An 18,371-nucleotide genomic window follows, 5' to 3' on the forward strand; every position below is an offset into this window, starting at 1 on the left:
CTACTCCAGTCTCCCTATTTCTCCTCTGGTGCGTTAATGTGCTGACTTGGAGTCCTATCAATACTCCCTCCCTGAAGACACGACTTGCCTTCAAGTCGTAATTGATGAACTTGCGCAGCCACTTGACTGTTCCCTTATCCATTGGATTTGCCTTTGATCGATGGTTCCCATTCATTTGCATTTCTAATAAGAGCAGACTTTGAAATTGGGCAGCAGTATGGGTCCCTGGAATAACTCCCTAAAACTTGTACTTTTTGCCATTTATCCAGAAAATCATGAACATCTCGTTCCAATTGGTTTGGGTGGTATTCAATGAAGCCAACCATTTAATGCCCGGAACAAGATCAATTCCACTTAAAGTGAAGGGGAAATAATCTTGTTTAATAACTAAATCAGAAATTTTTACCTCTAAATCTGTGCAAATACGGTTGCATTTTACCACTCTACCATCTCCTGTTTGAACTCCAAATGAAGACATCACACTAGTAGGAAGACACAAATCAGAAACTAATGCTTCTGATATAAAATTGTGAGTAGACCCACTATCTACTAAAATCAGAATCTCTCGGCCCATTATAGAACCTTTGAGCTTCATGGTTCCAGCATTTGCCTTCCCTACCATGGCGTTAAACATAACCTCAACTTCCCCTCCATCTCCCATATTGTTGACATCTTCTTTTGAGGGTAGGATAATTTCTTCTCCTTCTTCAATGAGTTCTAAGAGAGAAAAAGAGGAGTTGCAGCGGTGCCCTGGTTTGAAAACTTCACCACAGCGATAGCAAAGCCCTTTCTCCTTGCGATGCTGGCGTTCAGACTCCAAGGTAGAGGAACTGGGTGATTTTGCTGATGGGTGCTGAGACAAATATGTGTTTGGGGTTGGCGGTGGAAGGAGCTTTGGAATTGCAGATGAAGATGGTTGTGCGATGCTTGTGTCTTGTGCTGGCTGGGTATAGGGAAAAAAGGTGCGAGTTACTCCTGAGGCTATGTTGGGCTTAGGCCCATTAGCCTTTTGGAGCTTAGTTTCATATTCTAATGCTAAACTGGTTGCTCGATAGACAGTTCTAGGCTTATGGATACGTACATCCGCCTTCAACTCTTCCTTGAGCCCATTGATAAAGACACCTAACAAGCAATGCTCTGGCCAATTCTTGACGCGTGAGGACCTGCGAGCAAATTTAGAACGATACTCCGACACTGTCCCTGTTTGTCGAATGCTACAAAGGTACTCATCTGGGTTTTGGTATTCCGGTGGTCCATAGTTTTCTTGAAGAGCCTTCACAAGTTCATCCCAATACACTACCGTGCGTTCATTGTTAACCCAAGAGAATAGATCAAGAGCGTCTCCCTCCAAGTACATTGATGCCACATCCACTTTCAAATCTTCTGGGGTGTCATAGTACCTAAAATATTTCTCCGCCTTCAATATCCAGCCTCGCGGATCCCCACCGCTAAACTTGGGGAATTCAATTTTTGTGTAAGGCATTCGGCGCCTATAAGATGCTTCAGGGTCGTCCTCACTGTCAGCTTCCCAATGAGAACGTTGGTTTCCTCTTCGAGTTCTTTCAGATGCAGCCTCCAAATTGGCTACTCTATTAGCTAATGCTTCAATATTTTCCAGTCACGCAGCAATTGTGGTCAAAGGATCACTATCTCCTGCTAAAGGATTTTCAGGATTTTCAGGTGGGTTGGGAATGCGGGATGATCTAGTCTCAACCATGGCTCTGATGCCAATTTGGTAGAACCCAAATGGCTAGATAATTAAGTGAATAAAAAAAAACTGAAATATAATCTAGTAGAGGGTTGAGGCAAGAATCTCACTCTCAACTCACTAATAGCCGGGATAAAATCTACTAAAATTTACTTAAGCAAGGATCTCACTTAACTAGATTTAGTAGCCAAAAGGAGAATCTCCAAATTACTGAACAAATATTTATCTCTCATATGTTAGCTTATAGGATGGCTAACATATTTATAATGTAGAAATTACAATTGAATAAATATAAGAATTAAGTAAATATCCCTAATATCTTGGAACTAACAGAAAGAGACGTTGATGGACCTCTAACAACCTAAAGTCCCCTTATTCAATTAATAAATCATTAATAAAATCAATAAAACCTAAAAGACTCATTCAACTCTCCTAAAAAGATGCAAACAGACTCAACCACTACTCCAGTCTCCTTATTTCTCCTCTGGTGCGTTAATGTGCTGACTTGGAGTCCTATCAAGAGGCAATAAACAAAATCTCCAACAGTGACAACACTACTGAGCTTACCACTGATCTGCTGAGTATGCCTGAAATTGTCAGTGACACTCATCTATGTGTCATCTGTTGTAATCTGTTGGCAAACAAGACATTCAGGGACATATATGCTGGTTTGAGAGAAAATCGGGAGGTATTAGTAGCTTGGTTGAAGCACAATGCTGCAAACCCGCCACCATATGCTGCACCCAAGAATCCTTGAGTTGTGCCTAGTGACTTATTGTGATTTCTGTTTATCTATCTTAATGTATTTGGCTATTGTGTGTCATGACAATGTGTTTAATGATAATGTGTGTTTCATGACTTTGTTTAATGTTGTGTGTTTCATGACTACGTTTAATGTTGTGTTTCATGACTATGTATAATTATTATGTTACAATTTAATGGCTATTTATCACTTATCTTTTCTCTTCTTTTTTTGTGAAAATAGTACTCACATTTAGTATTTAACTACTCACAGGTAACATAATCCATGTCTGATTCAACGGAGGGTTGGGGCGAGGGTTGGGACGACGAGCGGTCTCAATTACTTCCTGCCTTACATGAACACACAACACAATTATCACAATTAAGTGGGTTAATGGATCAGTATGTGACACCTTTTCTGTGCAAACAACCATGCAGAACTAGCAAACAAACAGGTTATTTATGGGTTCAAGAACTTTTGCATGGGCATGAAGGACGGTCTAAGGAAATGTTTCGAATGGAAACAGAGATATTCCATTGATTATGTTCTAAATTGGTTGAACATGGGTTGCAAAATTCTAAGTACATAGGTGTCCATGAATTTGTTGCCATGTTCTTGAATACAATTGCGCATGGTCAGTGTAATAGGATGATTCAAGAAAGGTTTCAGCGTTCATAGAGTGTTGGATGCTTGCCTCAATTTATCTCGAGAAAATATCAGGCCTATTGATCCTGCATTCTCCTATTGCCACCCAAAAATAGCAAATGATCCACGATACTTTTCATTTTTTAAGGATGCAATCGGTGCAATTGATGGCACTCATATAAAATGTCAAGTTAGTCAAGCTAGGCAAGACAAATATATTGGAAGGAAGGGATTTCCAAGTCAAAATGTCATGGCCGTATGTGATTGGGATATGTGCTTCACGTTCGTGTTGGCAGGCTGGGAAGGTAGTGCACATGATGCTCGTGTCTTTCAATCTGCTATTTCAACTCCATCCATGAATTTTCCTCATCCACCTGAAGGTATATTTCTGTAAATTTCAAATCAATTATTTTAAAATTAAGCTTCAATTGCATTATTTGGTTGATGATTTTCTAGGCAAATTTTATTTGGTTGATGCTGGCTATTCATCACAAGTGGGATACCTTGGCCCGTACAGACGTGAGCGCTATCACCTCCTAGACTTTAATCGTTAGCCAGGATTTAGAAATGAGAATGAGGCCTTCAATTATTATCATTCAAGTTTGAGATGCACTATTGAAAGAACTTTTGGGGTTTGGAAGCATAGGTTTGCAATCTTAAGAGACATGCCCAGATTCAAGTTTCAAGCACAAGTCCGCATAGTTTGTGCAACAATGGCTGTCCATAATTTTATCAGGCAAAATTCTCTAACTGATGACCACTTTATACAAGCTGAGCATGGAAGTATAATAGATGAAGACAATAATCATCCAGTTGGTGAGGCATCCTCGTCAAGTTTAACATCTACTGCACAAATGAATCGTGTTCGTGACTCAATTAGAGACCAGATTGTGCAAAGCTTACGATCTAATTAGTTATGTCATTTTATTTACTTTAATTAGAGACCAAATGAATTTTCATTTGATTTATGTTCATGTTCGTCTATTAAATACGATCTAATTACTTATGTAATTTCATTTTCTCTAATTAGAGACGAAATGAATTTTAATTTATGTTCATGTTTGTCCATTATATATATTTAATTAATTATCTATAATGTGTTTTTAAATTTTTCTTGGTGACATATTTTTATTTTATAATCTCACAAATAAATTATTTTTATTTTATCATAATAATTTTAGATTTTTTTTAAAAATTATCATATTAAAAATATCAAACACTATTATTCAATATAATATATGCCATTTTCAGTCATTTTACAACTGAACTAACTTTTATATTCATCCAAACAACTTTTACTTTTTCAACTAACTTTTTAAAAGCACCTATCCAAACATACCATAACTGACTTTTACTCTAACTTCAGTTAGAAAAGTCAGTTGGACTATAAGTCAGTTTTACCTAACGCCAATCCAAACATACCCCTAGTTGTTTCCTCTCAGCAAGAGAGTCTATCTTTTTGCAGGAAGCATGCAAAGAAGGAGAATCAATAATAGCCAAATTATAAACACATTTGAAAACCACCAAACCAGCAACTTAACAACACTGACATGCCAAACTTATAGTTCAGTCACCTGAGCGTTCATTATTTTTGGTGCACACAAATTGCAAGACTTCATTGCCTCAATGAGGGTGTACAAGAACAGCAGATGAACATCCTAAGCACGACAGGCACAATCTGAATCGGACAAAATATATTAACTGCAACTGACCAAATACTACAACCAATAGTAAAGACTAGAGATGTTTGGACAAAAAAACCAACTTAAAGGAAGCAACAGTAGACTGATTCAGATGTTTTACTAGTGTTTCAAGTAACTGGGATTGTTATATTAATTTGAAGAATCTTTGCAAATTAGGACTTCAACTGATTCTTTTGCCAGGTAGAAGATATGATAAGGATTCAATAATTACCCTGATATAACAAAGGTAGAATCTTATATATTCTTACCTAGGTACTTGTACTGATAATGATATGTACATATATTTTTTACCATTATTTAATAGATCGGATCCTGTTCAGTTTTTTATCACATGAATGCATTGTGGTTATATCTGTTTAAGCACTTTGAAGATGATTGCCACACACACAATAATCTAGTACCTAATTAGATTTTATACATGGATAACATTCATATACGATGGTCTGTGTATCTCTTTTAATATATTGCTCACGTGAAAGATTAAGACATGATATTATCTGGTGTACATGATTTTAAATGATGATTTTAAATTTTAAATTGTCATATCATGTGATTGTCTAATGCAGAATCGACCTTCACGCGAACCCTATTGGAATCACAATTTATTGTGTTCATTGGTTTTCAATATCAGACGCTATGATAAATTTTAGTGAATGCACAGGATCATAAGGTTGCTAGTGTCCCTTGTTTCTCATTGTGTATACAGGGATCTTTATTTTGAACAGTGAACCCTATAAGGGTCTGATAGCAGACACATTAAGTGTCCCCTGTTGCTCACATCAATAACTTATTGCGTTCAACGTGATTTCTTAGCTATATCAGACAATTTCAAATTTTGAATATATCTTATTGTGTTCACGGGATGATATCATCCCTCTCGATGATATCATGTGATTTCCTAGTCCTACAAATGCCTAAATACATAAAAATATCATAATTTTAAACAGGAAGAAAAAACGAATGCCTAATACTACTTCTCAAGTAGACTGACAGATAGAAGAGATGGAGAGCGGAAGGTCATGGTTGATGATAATTACCCCACAAAGTGGCAACATTGATAGTTCTTGCAAGCTGGTTGCACTGTCACATTTTAATCAGGTGCTTGTCTGATAATGCCCAAGCAAGTAATATTGGTCTATGCCAGCTAAATCACAAAATGGAATTAATTATATCATCGCTGCAGGTTCAAATGAATAATAGCTATGCTTGTGTAAAATACAAACACTAAAATAAAGCACCATAAAAACTACAGACACACAGAGATATCAAGTGCAAACATTAAAAGCACCATTAAAGTAGTCATCATCATTGAAGAAGATAAAAATATAATCCAATAAGGTTATAACGAATTGGGCTCTGCCAGTAATCACTTGATCCCGTCTAAGTTAAATTCTAACACAGATAAAAATGTTAAATGTCTTTGTGAAAGCATCTGTATATCTTGCCAAAGCACCTTTAACTACGTTGACTAAGCACCTTAATGTTGGAAGGTCAGCATGCAAATTTAATTATGCTCCTGCAAATACTAAGGTAGCAGAAGCCATTGCCTTGGCGATTCAATGGTGAGGAGACGAGTTGGACCTATTAAAATGCAAATCCTCTCTTGTACTACGTTTTATGCCTTGCAACTCAAGTCTGAGGAAACGATTTGAGCTTCTTGTAGCATACCCTTGTGACTAAGTCCAGAAATAAGTTGATAACAGATGCGTTCATTTAGGGAATAGCCTCTGTCAGACATTTCTTTATACCAAAAGTACGCCTCATTGAAATCCTTCACACTGCAACATCCCTTCACCAGTATGTTATATGTATCAGCTTTTGGAACCACTCCTTTGGCCTTCATGTCATGAACAAGATGCTTTACTTCCAACACCCTTTTATCCGCAAGGTATACCAAAATTAAGCTGTTATAAGTTACATTGTCCGAATTAATCCCCTGCTCAACCATCCGTCGGTGCAAAGACATTGCCTTCTCAACATTGCCTTCTTCTTCAGCGTAAGTGCAAATCATCGCATTATATACAACTCGATCTGGAACCAAACCCATTTCTAACATTTCCTGATACAGCCTCTCTGCTGTCACAACCCCTTCCTTGATGCTTGCATTGATCAAAGGATGAAACGTCCTAACTGTAGGTTTTATGCCCACTTTCTTCATATTATCATACAATTCGAGGCATTTATGGGTGTCACCTGACCTAGCATATCCTGAGATCAAGGAGTTGTATGAGATTACATCTGGATTGTATCCATTGCTACCCATTTGCTGGAAAAACTCCTCAGCTTCTGTTATCCTTCCATCTTTTCCGAGCCCATATATGAGCGTATTGTATGTCACAAGAGTTGGAGCTGGTCCATTTTTAACCATTTCCTCAAAAAATCTCAAGGCGTCTGTCATTTTGCCCATTGAGCAGCTACCTTCAATGAGCATATTATATATTTCTGCGTTTGGAGAAACCCCTCGGTTTGCCATATCCGCAAGGATCAGTTCCGCTTCAAGAAGCTTGCCTCCTTTGCATAAGCAATTTACCAGAAGACCATAGCTCAAGACACTAGGCTCTATCCCTGCCTTTTCCATTTCCTCGAGAATCTGGAAACATTTCTCAAATTGACTCATGCAGCCGTAACCATTAATTAAAATGTTATAAGTCTCCAAACTTGGGGAAACACCCTTCTCTGCCATCTTCTTCAACCATGTCTCTGCCTGGTCCACCTCCTTTATTTCAAAGAACTTGTTAATGAGGGTATTGAACGTCACATAGCTAGCCTCCACCCCACGTTCTTCCATTTGTTCAATTGTCAGTATGGCTTTCTCTATGTGACCCGCTTGGCAGTATGCATTCACTAACACATTGTACACTATCTTACTTGGTATAAATCCACTCTCTGTTAGTTTGGTCAAAACCTCCTTGGCCTTTTCAACCATACCCGCTCTGCATAATCCATCCAACAAAATACTACAAGTATACTCGTTGATCATCTCCCCTTTGTCCAACAAACCATTATTATTTCCACTTGAAACACCATCAAATATAATTTGAGTGAATCCATCCGGCAAAAACTTGTTAGCCTCCATCTCTTGCAACAATGACCTCGCTTCTGCCATCCTCTGTGAATCACAAAGACCATTCAACATAGAATTGTACGTGACAAGATTAGGCTCCACATTTTCCACCCTCATCCTCTCCCTCAAAGCCAAAGCTCTCTCTATCTCTCCCACCTTGCAGTATCCATCAATCAGCGTATTATAAGTAACCAAATTCGGAACCAGCTTCCTTTTGATCATTTCATCAAACAGATTGTGAGCATCTGTGATTCTCCGCTCTTTACACAACCCACCTATTACCAGGTTATAAATAAACGAAGAGGGGCTCACTCCTCCCTCCTCCATGTCATTGATCAATTCGAGAGCCCTTTTTAAGTCCTTCAGCATCACTGCAGCCTGAACAGCTTTGCCGTATGAGAAAGTGTTGGGTTGAATGCCAGACTCCACAAATTCCGGGAATAGATCAAGAATTTTCTTATACTGTTTCAAAGTAATCAAAGTTTCGAGCAACCGATTCACCGAACCTGTCGAAGGAAGCATACCGTCTTTCTTCATCAAGTAGTATAACTCCATAGCTTCATCGACCATCTCGGACTCGGAGCAAGCCCGGAAAAGCAAATTTGAGAAAAGGGGTTTCAAGGAGGGTGCTGAGAGGGAGAAGTAGTCGTGCAGGTCCAAGGGAGAACAAAATGGGTTTTTAGAGAGAACCAGGGATTTGATGAACCTTTGGACAGCATGACCGCGGCCCTTTTCAAGTAAATTTTGAAACTCACGAACTTGTTCAAGCCGTTCTTGTTCTTGTGAATCGGATTGATTATTAAATTCTCCGGAAGGCTCATTTATTGGGGTATGGTGGGTTTCAGCAGGTGTCTCTGAAACAGTTTCGGAGCAGAAGCAAAGGGAAAGTGGAACATGTATGGAATTGCAGAGGTCTTTTCTGAGTGATCCATGCAACTTTCGAAGAACTACAAGAGCAGCGCACCTTCCCATTTGTGATGCCTTACGGGGTCGGTTCATTTTTCGCTTAAAACCTCTCCTCATCTACGTGATGTTTCTGGCACAAAAACCATTTCTTAAAAAGTGCGTATCCAAAATGACCAGTGTCAAGGGCTATAAAGTGTTTGAACAGAACGAGTTTGAAATTAAAAATTAAAATGAAAAACACTTCAAACATTTCCGGAGTCTCTAACATCGCAGATCAATAGAGATGACCGTAGAAAGACAATTTCCGTTCATATAACGGGGAAAAGAGCAGGCAAGCCAGCGCACTGTCAAAAACCAACACGACCCAGACAAGTGGTAAACCAGATGCCAGGAAAGTAAAGCATATCGGTGGCAGCACCGCTGGGAACGGCAGCTTAAGAAAAGGTACCACCGCTGCATGTCAAATCTACCTGTAGTAATCAAACACCGTTATCAAAGATGTTTCTGGCACAAAAACCATTTCTTAAAAAGAAATAAAAATAAAGTAAGATAGATGAGAACATTCCATTCAAACTTTTACATGACTATCTACTGAAGTGAATCCAAAGCACCCATCATAAATCCTCATAACTCAGAGGCATTCATAATAGAAATTAATATCTATGTGTTTACATTAATTATTTTCTTTCGACATCTAATCAATGCTATATCTTAGCTACGAAATTGTTCTTCATCTTTCACTCACTTCAGATCTATAGATACCAGTACCACCCAAAGCATCAAGGCAAGGCAGATCTTCGACAGCCGTGGCAATCCAACCGTCGAGGTATAAATCTTTCCTTATCCTTAATCCTTCTTCGCCTCCTTCTTAATCTCTTAATTTCGATCATTTCTAGGACTCCCATCTGTTTGTTAACAGTCTCACCGTCACTATCATCCTTTCTTTCTATCTTTCGCTCTCTACTTTTGCGGTTTGTTGAAACAAATTGTAATCGCGCTCAAAATAGCTGCCATGATGATTCTTTGAAGATATTTACATGTTCTCACCTTCACAACAACGACAATTTCCGGGGGGGTCTGGATACTTCTTAACACGATTGTTTTGCAGAGAAGATCATGGTTTTGAGAAAAACCATTCAAACACCTAGTTAAAACCCAAAAATTCATTATCAGGTCTCACCGTACCCCGTGCATTACGCAGGTTACTGAACCCAAAAATTCTGATTCATTAATTTTACCATTAATTTTCTTCTCATATTACATTCTCGGATCATTTTCACAACTACAATGAAAGGACATGAGGCATGCTGCTCTGTAAGTGACAGACTATTCCTTTGCCTTTTGCATTATGCTACCTCCTGTCCTTAATATAAGACCTCGTTTAACTTTTTGTTTGGTCCTAATTATAAAACCCCAATCTATTTTGTCTCTTATATTTATGTATTTTTTTTTCAAGATAGTCATTCTAATAATGATAGTTCTAGCCAATACACTTAATTAGCAAAGATATTTTAGGAATGACAACACTTATTTATTACAAATAACTAACTTAACTTACTTCCTTAATCTCCTCAAATAAGTCAACTGGGTTTTATAATTAGGACTGGAAGTAGTAATACTTGTCTGGTCCTATTTATAATCTTATTTATGAAGTAGGAAGAAGAGATACCATTAAAATTTATAATATAAATATACTCTTTTACTGTTTATTTATTACTGTGTAGATTTATTTTTTCGAAAGTGTATATTAAATATGGTTAAAATTGAAAAATTATTTAGTTTTAAAGTAATATCAATGAGATCTAAAATTTTTCTTGATTACTGTGAAACAGTGATTACAGAAATACTCTCTCTGTCTCTTATTATAAAATCCAATTTTTTGAATATGTTTGTCCCTTTTTTATAAGATCCATTTTGAGTTTGTCTGAACTTTTAATACATTATTATCTATTTTACTCCTAATTTAATGCGTTTAATATATTCTTTTTTTTTTTTTTATCTTACTGTTACTTTCTCACATCTACCCATTTATATATAGGGATATATTTGGAAAAATATATATATTTGCTACAAATAACAAGTCTTTGCCTTGATTTGTACTGTTCCTCCTTGATGCTTGAAGCAGAGTATTTATTGAAATCCAACTACAAGGCTTATCACTCCTTTCATGTCAATTTCTGCTTTATGGTATTGTAGAAGCCGCGCCAACTTATTGTCGAAGTTAAAAAAAGGGAAATTTTCGTTCAAGGACCGCAGTACAGAATTAATTTCAAAGAGTCCCTAAAACTTTTTAAAATTTCACTGCATGACCAAGGGGGAAAACTGATATTAATTCCACAAAGAAAATGACCCTATTGCCCCTCATGTGAACAAGTATGGGAGAACCCATTTACAAGTAAGGTTAGATAATTTACAACATGCATAGATATATTTACAATTAAAATTAGTCCATTTACATATTACCTTCTTCACTTGAAGAATGTGTCTGAGTGAACAAGTGTGGGACAACCCATTTGCAAGTGGGACTAGACAATTTACAACATACATATATTTATTTACAACTGGAATTAGTCCATTTACATATCATTTCCTTCACTTAAAAAGGTCTCCGTAAGTGAACAAGTGTGGGAGCGTCCATTTGCAAGTGGGATTAGTCAATTTGCAACATACATACATTTATTTACAATTAGAATTAGTCCATTTACATATCACCTCATTCACCTGAAAAGGTGCCTGCGAGTGAATAAGTGTGAGAGAGCCCATTTGCAAGTGGGACTAGTCAATTTGCAACATACATACCTTTATTTACAACTGAAATTAGTCCATTTACATGTCACCTTGCAATAAGTATTATGAGGGGCAATAACGTCATTTTCTTTGTGGAATTAATATCAGTTTGCCCCTTTGGTCCTGCAGTGAAGTTTCAGAAAGTTTTGGAGGCTCTTTGAAATTAATTGTCTTCTGCAGTCCTACAGTGAAATTTTCCCTTAAAAAAACCACAATAAATGCAGACCACTATAACTTTGGTGCTAGGAAACTAACAGCGGACTTTGCATCATTTGTAGCAGTAGAAGCACAGTTGTAAATTGTTAAGAGAGATTGCAAGTTTGCATGATATCTTCTATTTTTTTGGCTTTCTGCCTTCTTCTTCTTCTTATATGTTTATATATATTAGGCAACTTTCATTCGTTTTCAACAATGGAAGGCTCTACAGCCATTCCCTTTTCAGTTGGTGTATCTGTGAAATTTAAAATTACAGGACACCATTTAATTGCTGTCATAACAACTTTGAAAATAACGTACCTACCATGTGTCTATTTCCAAACTCCTGTTATTTTCGCACTCAATTCCGGTACAATTCCCTTTTTTCTTTTGGTTCATAAACTTGTGTTTCTGTTCATATTAGAAACTTAATCAGCTTGTTCATTCTTTGTCCTTGTTCTTTATATGTCAGCAATCTTCATGCAAGGATTTCGATTCGTCCTTTGTTGAACCTCAGGCTTAGTGGATCATTTGTGAGAGAGAGTCTATCTAAAGAAAGGAAAGGACCCATTCTGTAAACAAGGAAGAAAGCCAATAATGGATTCAGCATATCAGGGCCACGCGTACTAAGTTTTAATTGCTTGATAGTTAGTAAAGGAAGAGAACATTATTTATTTATGTTTGTGTTTTGGGGGTAGGTGAGTTCTTTAAATGGCAAACCCAATGATCTGAAGCCTTATTGCTTATCTATTCTGTATTATGATCCAACATGCCATCGGATTTCCTGAACTCATCGGTTCTATCATCTTTCAAGAAAGACTTTTCAAGGAGACTTATTGCCTTTCATGTACACGATGATTGAAACATAAGTGGAAGATTTATCCCCCGCATAATTTCGATTTGCTAGCAATCAAGTGCCCTGCCTATTCGTTATGGATTAATTTTTGAGTCAGATCACTTTAATGCTTTTTTTTTTTTTGGCCAAAGCACTTTAATGCATATTGAACAGTGAAAATTTACGAGAGAAATCTTGAAGATAGAGTGAGGATTCCAGCAGACTTTATATTTTTATAGTTGAACATAAAGTTCTTCACATTCAGTGAAAGAGTTATTTCAGGGCCCATTAATGCACGGGTTATAAATGTTACTACGAGAATGGCCAATTTATAAGCCCCACTGATTAATCATGATGGACAAGCATTAAAGCAAATGCTTGGTACATGGATATTGGAAAAGGAACGGGGAACTTTTAATTATTGACAGCGTGCCATAGGCAGAAGGATCAAAGGCAGAAAAAAGGATGAGAGTAGGCAACTTGGCAATTTCCAGTCCTTTTGTTTGCTTCAATTATGAATCACAGATCTACAGGTGAACCCGATTAGGAAAAACAAGCTCTGAACTGTCCTCAACTATGAGGACTTCGGCTGCAGAAAATAGTGCCTGAGGCTCGTGTTATTCCAAGCACTTTGTCCATAATCTACAGTATCTTCCAGATAGATAGCCCTACATATCCAAGACTCATTCATGTTGTACTTTACTAGACTATATCAGAACTGCCATTAAAAGTCTCACTGTCATCTTTTTTTTCTTCCAAAGAAGACTAGAGTAAATTAACAAAAGAAAGCAGAAACTGGGCATTCTAATTCAAGAATTCTGAGACGGTAAGGTTATCTTTTTGCTGTTAAGGGCTACTGGAGGAATCACACGGATAGTTCCAATTAAGAAGCTCATCAATCATCTGCATTGCCTCTTCATCTTCCAACTCGCTTGCAGCTTCACTGCTAATGGCGTCTGCAGCAGTTTTATCATCACCTTGCTGTGCTTGTTTCTTGCCAAGCTCTACCCTGACGACCCAATTGGAATCCGAGCGAGGTCCTGGTCTCTTTTGCCACACACCAATGTGAGAATTATCAGAATCAAGCCTGAGACAAGTGAGGGAAGGAGATGGGTCCTTGCAGCATTTCTTAAGCTTTGTGGATAACAGCTCTGAGAGAGCCTTGGGAGACAAGAAAGACCCTCCTCCATCTTCAGCTTCATTCAATGGAGCTGGGAAATTTGTCTTTGCATTTCTACCATTCATCAAAATGGCTGCTTGATCATATGCCCTCGCTGCTGCCTCTGCCGTCTCAAATGTCCCCAGCCACACCCTTCTCTTTCTGCAACATACGCAGACACAGAGAGAAATATATATCAGAATCCAGAGTCTTAACGGTAGGAAACGGGACTAGTTATTAATGTACATGAAATGAATATAAGAGAACCATAAATAAACAAGGAAGTGGTGATTACAGCAGAGGATGGCGAATTTCTGACACCCAAGAGCCCCACTGGCGCTGCCTTACTCCTCTGAACTTCTTTGATTGTACCATGCTGACGCGTGGAGATCAAACAAAGAGAGAAAGGGAAAGAAAAGGTTCAAGTTTTAGTACGAATAATGGAGATGGAGGGCATATTAATAGTGGGATGATGAGGGCACAAAGTCAAGGAGGAGAGACTCATTAGAGTTTGTGAGGTGTTTGTGAATTCATAGTGATTGTCGGTGGAATGGTCGGAAAGCGGGATTAGAATAGTACAAATTGCAATAAAGGTTTCACCTGCACAGGTTTGATAATTCCATAGCTCCTTAACAACTCAATTAAATGACCTTCTCTTCTCCCCCACAACAATATACTGATAATAATAATAATAATGTGTAATTTTTTATGAGAGAGAGATAATGTTCTCTCTCTTCAATTTCCAGCCACATTTTCAAAGCAACTTGTGTTTACACTCTGGGTTGTGTTCTTGTGTGAACCCCAAAAAGAAGACACTTTTCCTTGTTGAATTATGAATCCCTCATATCGCTCATGTGATATAATCTGAAACTGCTTGCTTTTTTTCTTTTTTTTCCAGATTCTCAAGTTGTCTTCTGTGAAAAAATAAAGATTTAAAGATAAAACTTAAGACTTTGAGGGTGTTTGGATAGAAACCAAACCATAGTTTCAAAAGTGTTTTTACGATTTACGCAGTAAATATATAGATGAATTTGTTTCGTTTTACGGAAAAATACTTCTAAAACTATAATTTGGAGGTTGCCAAACACTCCCCTTTATCTCCCATACGGAAGGAACAAGAGGGACCATGGATCAGAAAATTATCGAGTGAAATTGTATGGACACAAGAACGTCCCGTTCACTTAGTCATTTGGTGATGTCCAAAAGTGAGAAATGGTTCAGGGAAGTCAAGTCGAAGGTTGTTGTGGGTTGACAGAATTTGGGACACTGCGGCTACATGTTTCTTCGTTATTGGAGCTTTTGCTTCCATCATTTATTGGTGGGGCAAGGGCAAGCCGAAAATTGAACATATATAAAATTTTGGCTGTATAACTTTTTGTTGTTATTGGTTATTCACTTTTATTTTTAAGGAAAAATTTGCCAAAAATACCTCATTAGAAAATTAATCATGTAGACACATCTAAAGATAAGCTCATCAGATCTAGACCATCTAGATCTGATTTGAACGGTTCAGATTTAAAATTTTTAAATAATTATTTTTAAATAAAAAATATTTTAAAAAAAATAATAGTTAAAAGATTATTTTTATTTTAAATTTTATATCAATTAAAATATTTATTTTAAACAAATAGACACACAAAAAATTGAACATTCAAATTAGATGTGAAATATTCAGATCTCATAATCTTTTAATCAAAGTGATGAGCACCTAAATTAAGGCTCTAGAGAGTAAACAACGGGAAAGGGAGAGCAAACTAGCAAAGACGCGATCAGAGAGGAAAACATTTATTTTATATAAAATGAGAAATACTAACTCGCGTCATCACTCATCAGTCCCTCCCATCCATCTCCATGGACGAACAATCTTGATGGCGAGCACATAACTGGCACAAGCTACTGAATTAGTAGCATCTTCTTTTCACATGTATAGCATGAAGATATACTAACGACTTAGCATGTGCTTGGTTCAAAAGATGGGAAGGAAAGGAAAGGAAAAGAAAGAAAAGAATTTTAATATTATCTTATATGGATTGACGAGAAAAGAGAAAGGGAGGAGGGATATTTTATGATTTGATAAGAGTTATGATGGGAGAGAAGAAAAAATCTTTAAAAAAAATTTTTCCTCCCTTTCTAAAAATTTTAGCAATCCAAACAAAGAGAGGGGAGCCAATCCCTCTTACCCCCCTCCCCTCCCCTCCCCTCCTCTCACACCAATTAAGTTCTTAAGATCTGTTTGGTTCAACACAAGGAAGGAGAGGAGATGGATTTTAATATTATCTTATTTTAATTGATTAGAAAGAAAGGAAGGAGAGGGATTTTAATGTTATCTTATTTAGTTCAGGAGGGAAGGAGAGGAAAAATATTTTTGTATAAACAATTTTACCCTTATTTTATTTAATTTGTTTTAAATAGAATTATAAATGACATTTACTATATAAAATTATAATTTTATAATTATTAAAATTAAATAAATATAATTATAACAGACAATTAATATCTAACTCTATAAGACAAGTGGCCTTGCTTTCTTTCTAGGTGCGTCATTTTGTGTCCCAAAAAAGTGTTCTCTGGCCTTGTGACAGGAATATTTTGCATTCATATATGTTATATAAAATATAAAAAATAACATATTTTCCTATTTACAAATAATAAAAAATAAAGCTTATTTTTCTGTTTATCATCCACAGTTCACAGCATCTTTTGTCAATAAAAAATTTTATTGAGACAAAAGATTGGTCAAAACTAAAAGCAATTTAATAATAAATAATGGAGATGTGGAAAAAGTGAGGGAGAAAGGGATGGATAGTTTGGAAACATCAAATATAAGCATATATAGTCATGACAAGGCAAAATATTACCATTTCTTTTTGAGGATGTGTTTGGTATAAGGGATTTGGAAGGAAAGGGAAGGAGGGGAAATAATTTCATTTTCCTTTATTTGGCAACATACAAATTTTAGGAGGGGAGGGGGAATTTTAAAATTTGTTCCCTCCCCTCCCCTCCAAAATTGGAAGGATTTGGAGGGAAATGACAATATTTTGTCATGTTATGACTATTATGCCCATATTTTGTCATGTGATGATCATTATGTCCATATCTTAAATAAAATAAGAGTGAAATTGTCCATATCAAAATATTTTTCCTCCTTTCTCCTCATGAATCAAACAAGATAATATTAAAACTCCTTCTCTCCTCCCTTTTTATTAAAATCTTTTCACTCTCCTCCTCTTTCTCTCCATTAAAATCCCTCCCTTCCCTTTCTTTTATTAAGCCAAACAGATCCTAAATCTTCCTAATTTTAGTGGGGAGGGTTAGGAGGGGAGGAGAGGGGAAACTTTAGAAAATTTTCCTTCCCTCCTACAAATTTTATAAAGCCAAAGGGAAGCAAAATTCCTTATTTTCCTTTTCCTCCCCTCTGATTTCCTCCTACCAAACAAGTCATTAAAGTCACAAGAAGGATGCTATTGGCTAATAAAAAAATTTCATACAATATAAAGCATCCCACTGCAATTAGTGTGGTCTTTCGTTATTTCTTTTTTTACTTATTCATAAATTTTTAATTTTGTTTCTTATGTTATATTACTATACTCCTAAATATATTAAATTCATGCGAAGATAAGTTTTCAAATATAATCAAAGACTTTTTTTTGTTGTCATTTTTGTTATCTTTTTCAGATGTTTACTTTTCAATTTTTTAGTGCCGGCACCGAGAAGATATAAAATCTACCCTCTTAATGACACTATCAAGAAAATAGAAACGTGCATGAGACTAGTTTAGGTACTATGGATAGAAGAAGTGCACATCACAATGACACAATGGTCAAGAATTTTTTAAACTGAGATAGAAAATTAATTAGGTTAAGACAGTTTTTAATATAAAAATTAGATAAAAATTTATAAATATTAAAAATTAGTTGTCACAATGGTCAGGGATTTTTTTTAAACCAAGATAGAAAATTAATTAAGCTAAGACAATCTTTAATATAATAACTACATAACTAATTTATGAATATTAAAAAATTAGTTAAGTTAGATATATGTAATAAATGTGTGTGTTGTTTTTGCTAGAATACTCTCTGTAATTATCTATATTATAATTATCTCTTAATAGATATTCTCCTAGTATGCAATAAATGAGTATATTTGAAAAATAAATTATAAATTAAAAAAAGTAATACTTTTTACTTAGCACTACCAATTCTTGAATTAAATTAAAGTACTCTTCAACAAGAAGGAAAGACCCTAAAAAAAAATTACCAGAAAGAACGCTTGCAAAACATAAAAATTTATTTAATTAATTTAAATGGTTTTGTATCATAAAGAATAAGCATTTATAAGTATAAAAATAATCAGGCTGTAATTTTATTTTAAAATATAATTAAATAACCTAACTAAATAGTAATACGGTAAATGCTAAATTCTAAATAGTAATATGACATAAATTATTTACTATGTTGGGTCTAAATTATTTACTATGTTGAATCCTTAATATAAGAACTAGTTTGACATTTAATTTGGTTTTAAATATAAGACTACAATCCATTTCATATCTCAGATTTATCCATTTTTTCCAATATAATCATTGTAATAGTTGTACATGTTAAATATTTCATTAAATAATAATTCT

General features: G+C 35.8%; 2 protein-coding genes across 5 annotated transcripts; both read right to left on the bottom strand.

The window, feature by feature from the left end:
* Nucleotides 1-4,683: 4,683 nt before the first annotated feature.
* LOC114734635 (pentatricopeptide repeat-containing protein At5g12100, mitochondrial-like) lies at nucleotides 4,684-9,593 on the bottom strand. 4 transcript variants are annotated; one of them, XR_003739191.1, is made up of 4 exons: nucleotides 9,514-9,593; nucleotides 6,275-8,898; nucleotides 5,836-5,942; nucleotides 4,684-4,773 (listed from the first exon to the last, which is right to left on the bottom strand). XR_003739191.1 is itself a non-coding variant. In XM_028922273.1 (1 exon), exon 1 carries the CDS (start codon nucleotides 8,883-8,885, stop codon nucleotides 6,414-6,416), a length of 2,472 nt encoding a protein of 823 aa, XP_028778106.1. In that variant the 5' UTR covers nucleotides 8,886-8,902; the 3' UTR covers nucleotides 6,062-6,413. The 4 variants fall into 4 exon arrangements, 1 of the variants encoding a protein (XP_028778106.1); XR_003739189.1 differs by lacking the exon at nucleotides 9,514-9,593 and having other exon boundaries at nucleotides 6,275-8,902; XR_003739190.1 differs by lacking the exon at nucleotides 9,514-9,593 and having other exon boundaries at nucleotides 6,252-8,902.
* A 3,584-nt stretch (nucleotides 9,594-13,177) lies between these two features.
* On the bottom strand, nucleotides 13,178-14,223 carry LOC114734636 (ethylene-responsive transcription factor SHINE 2). The gene is made up of 2 exons (XM_028922274.1): nucleotides 14,040-14,223; nucleotides 13,178-13,906 (listed from the first exon to the last, which is right to left on the bottom strand). Exons 1-2 carry the CDS (start codon nucleotides 14,117-14,119, stop codon nucleotides 13,432-13,434), a joined length of 555 nt encoding a protein of 184 aa, XP_028778107.1. The 5' UTR covers nucleotides 14,120-14,223; the 3' UTR covers nucleotides 13,178-13,431.
* Between the last annotated feature and the right edge of the window lie 4,148 nt (nucleotides 14,224-18,371).

Source organism: Neltuma alba, unplaced genomic scaffold (genome assembly GCF_004799145.2).
Source record: "Neltuma alba isolate B1F8T4 unplaced genomic scaffold, ASM479914v2 tig00013120_pilon, whole genome shotgun sequence".
Lineage (NCBI taxonomy): Eukaryota > Viridiplantae > Streptophyta > Magnoliopsida > Fabales > Fabaceae > Neltuma > Neltuma alba.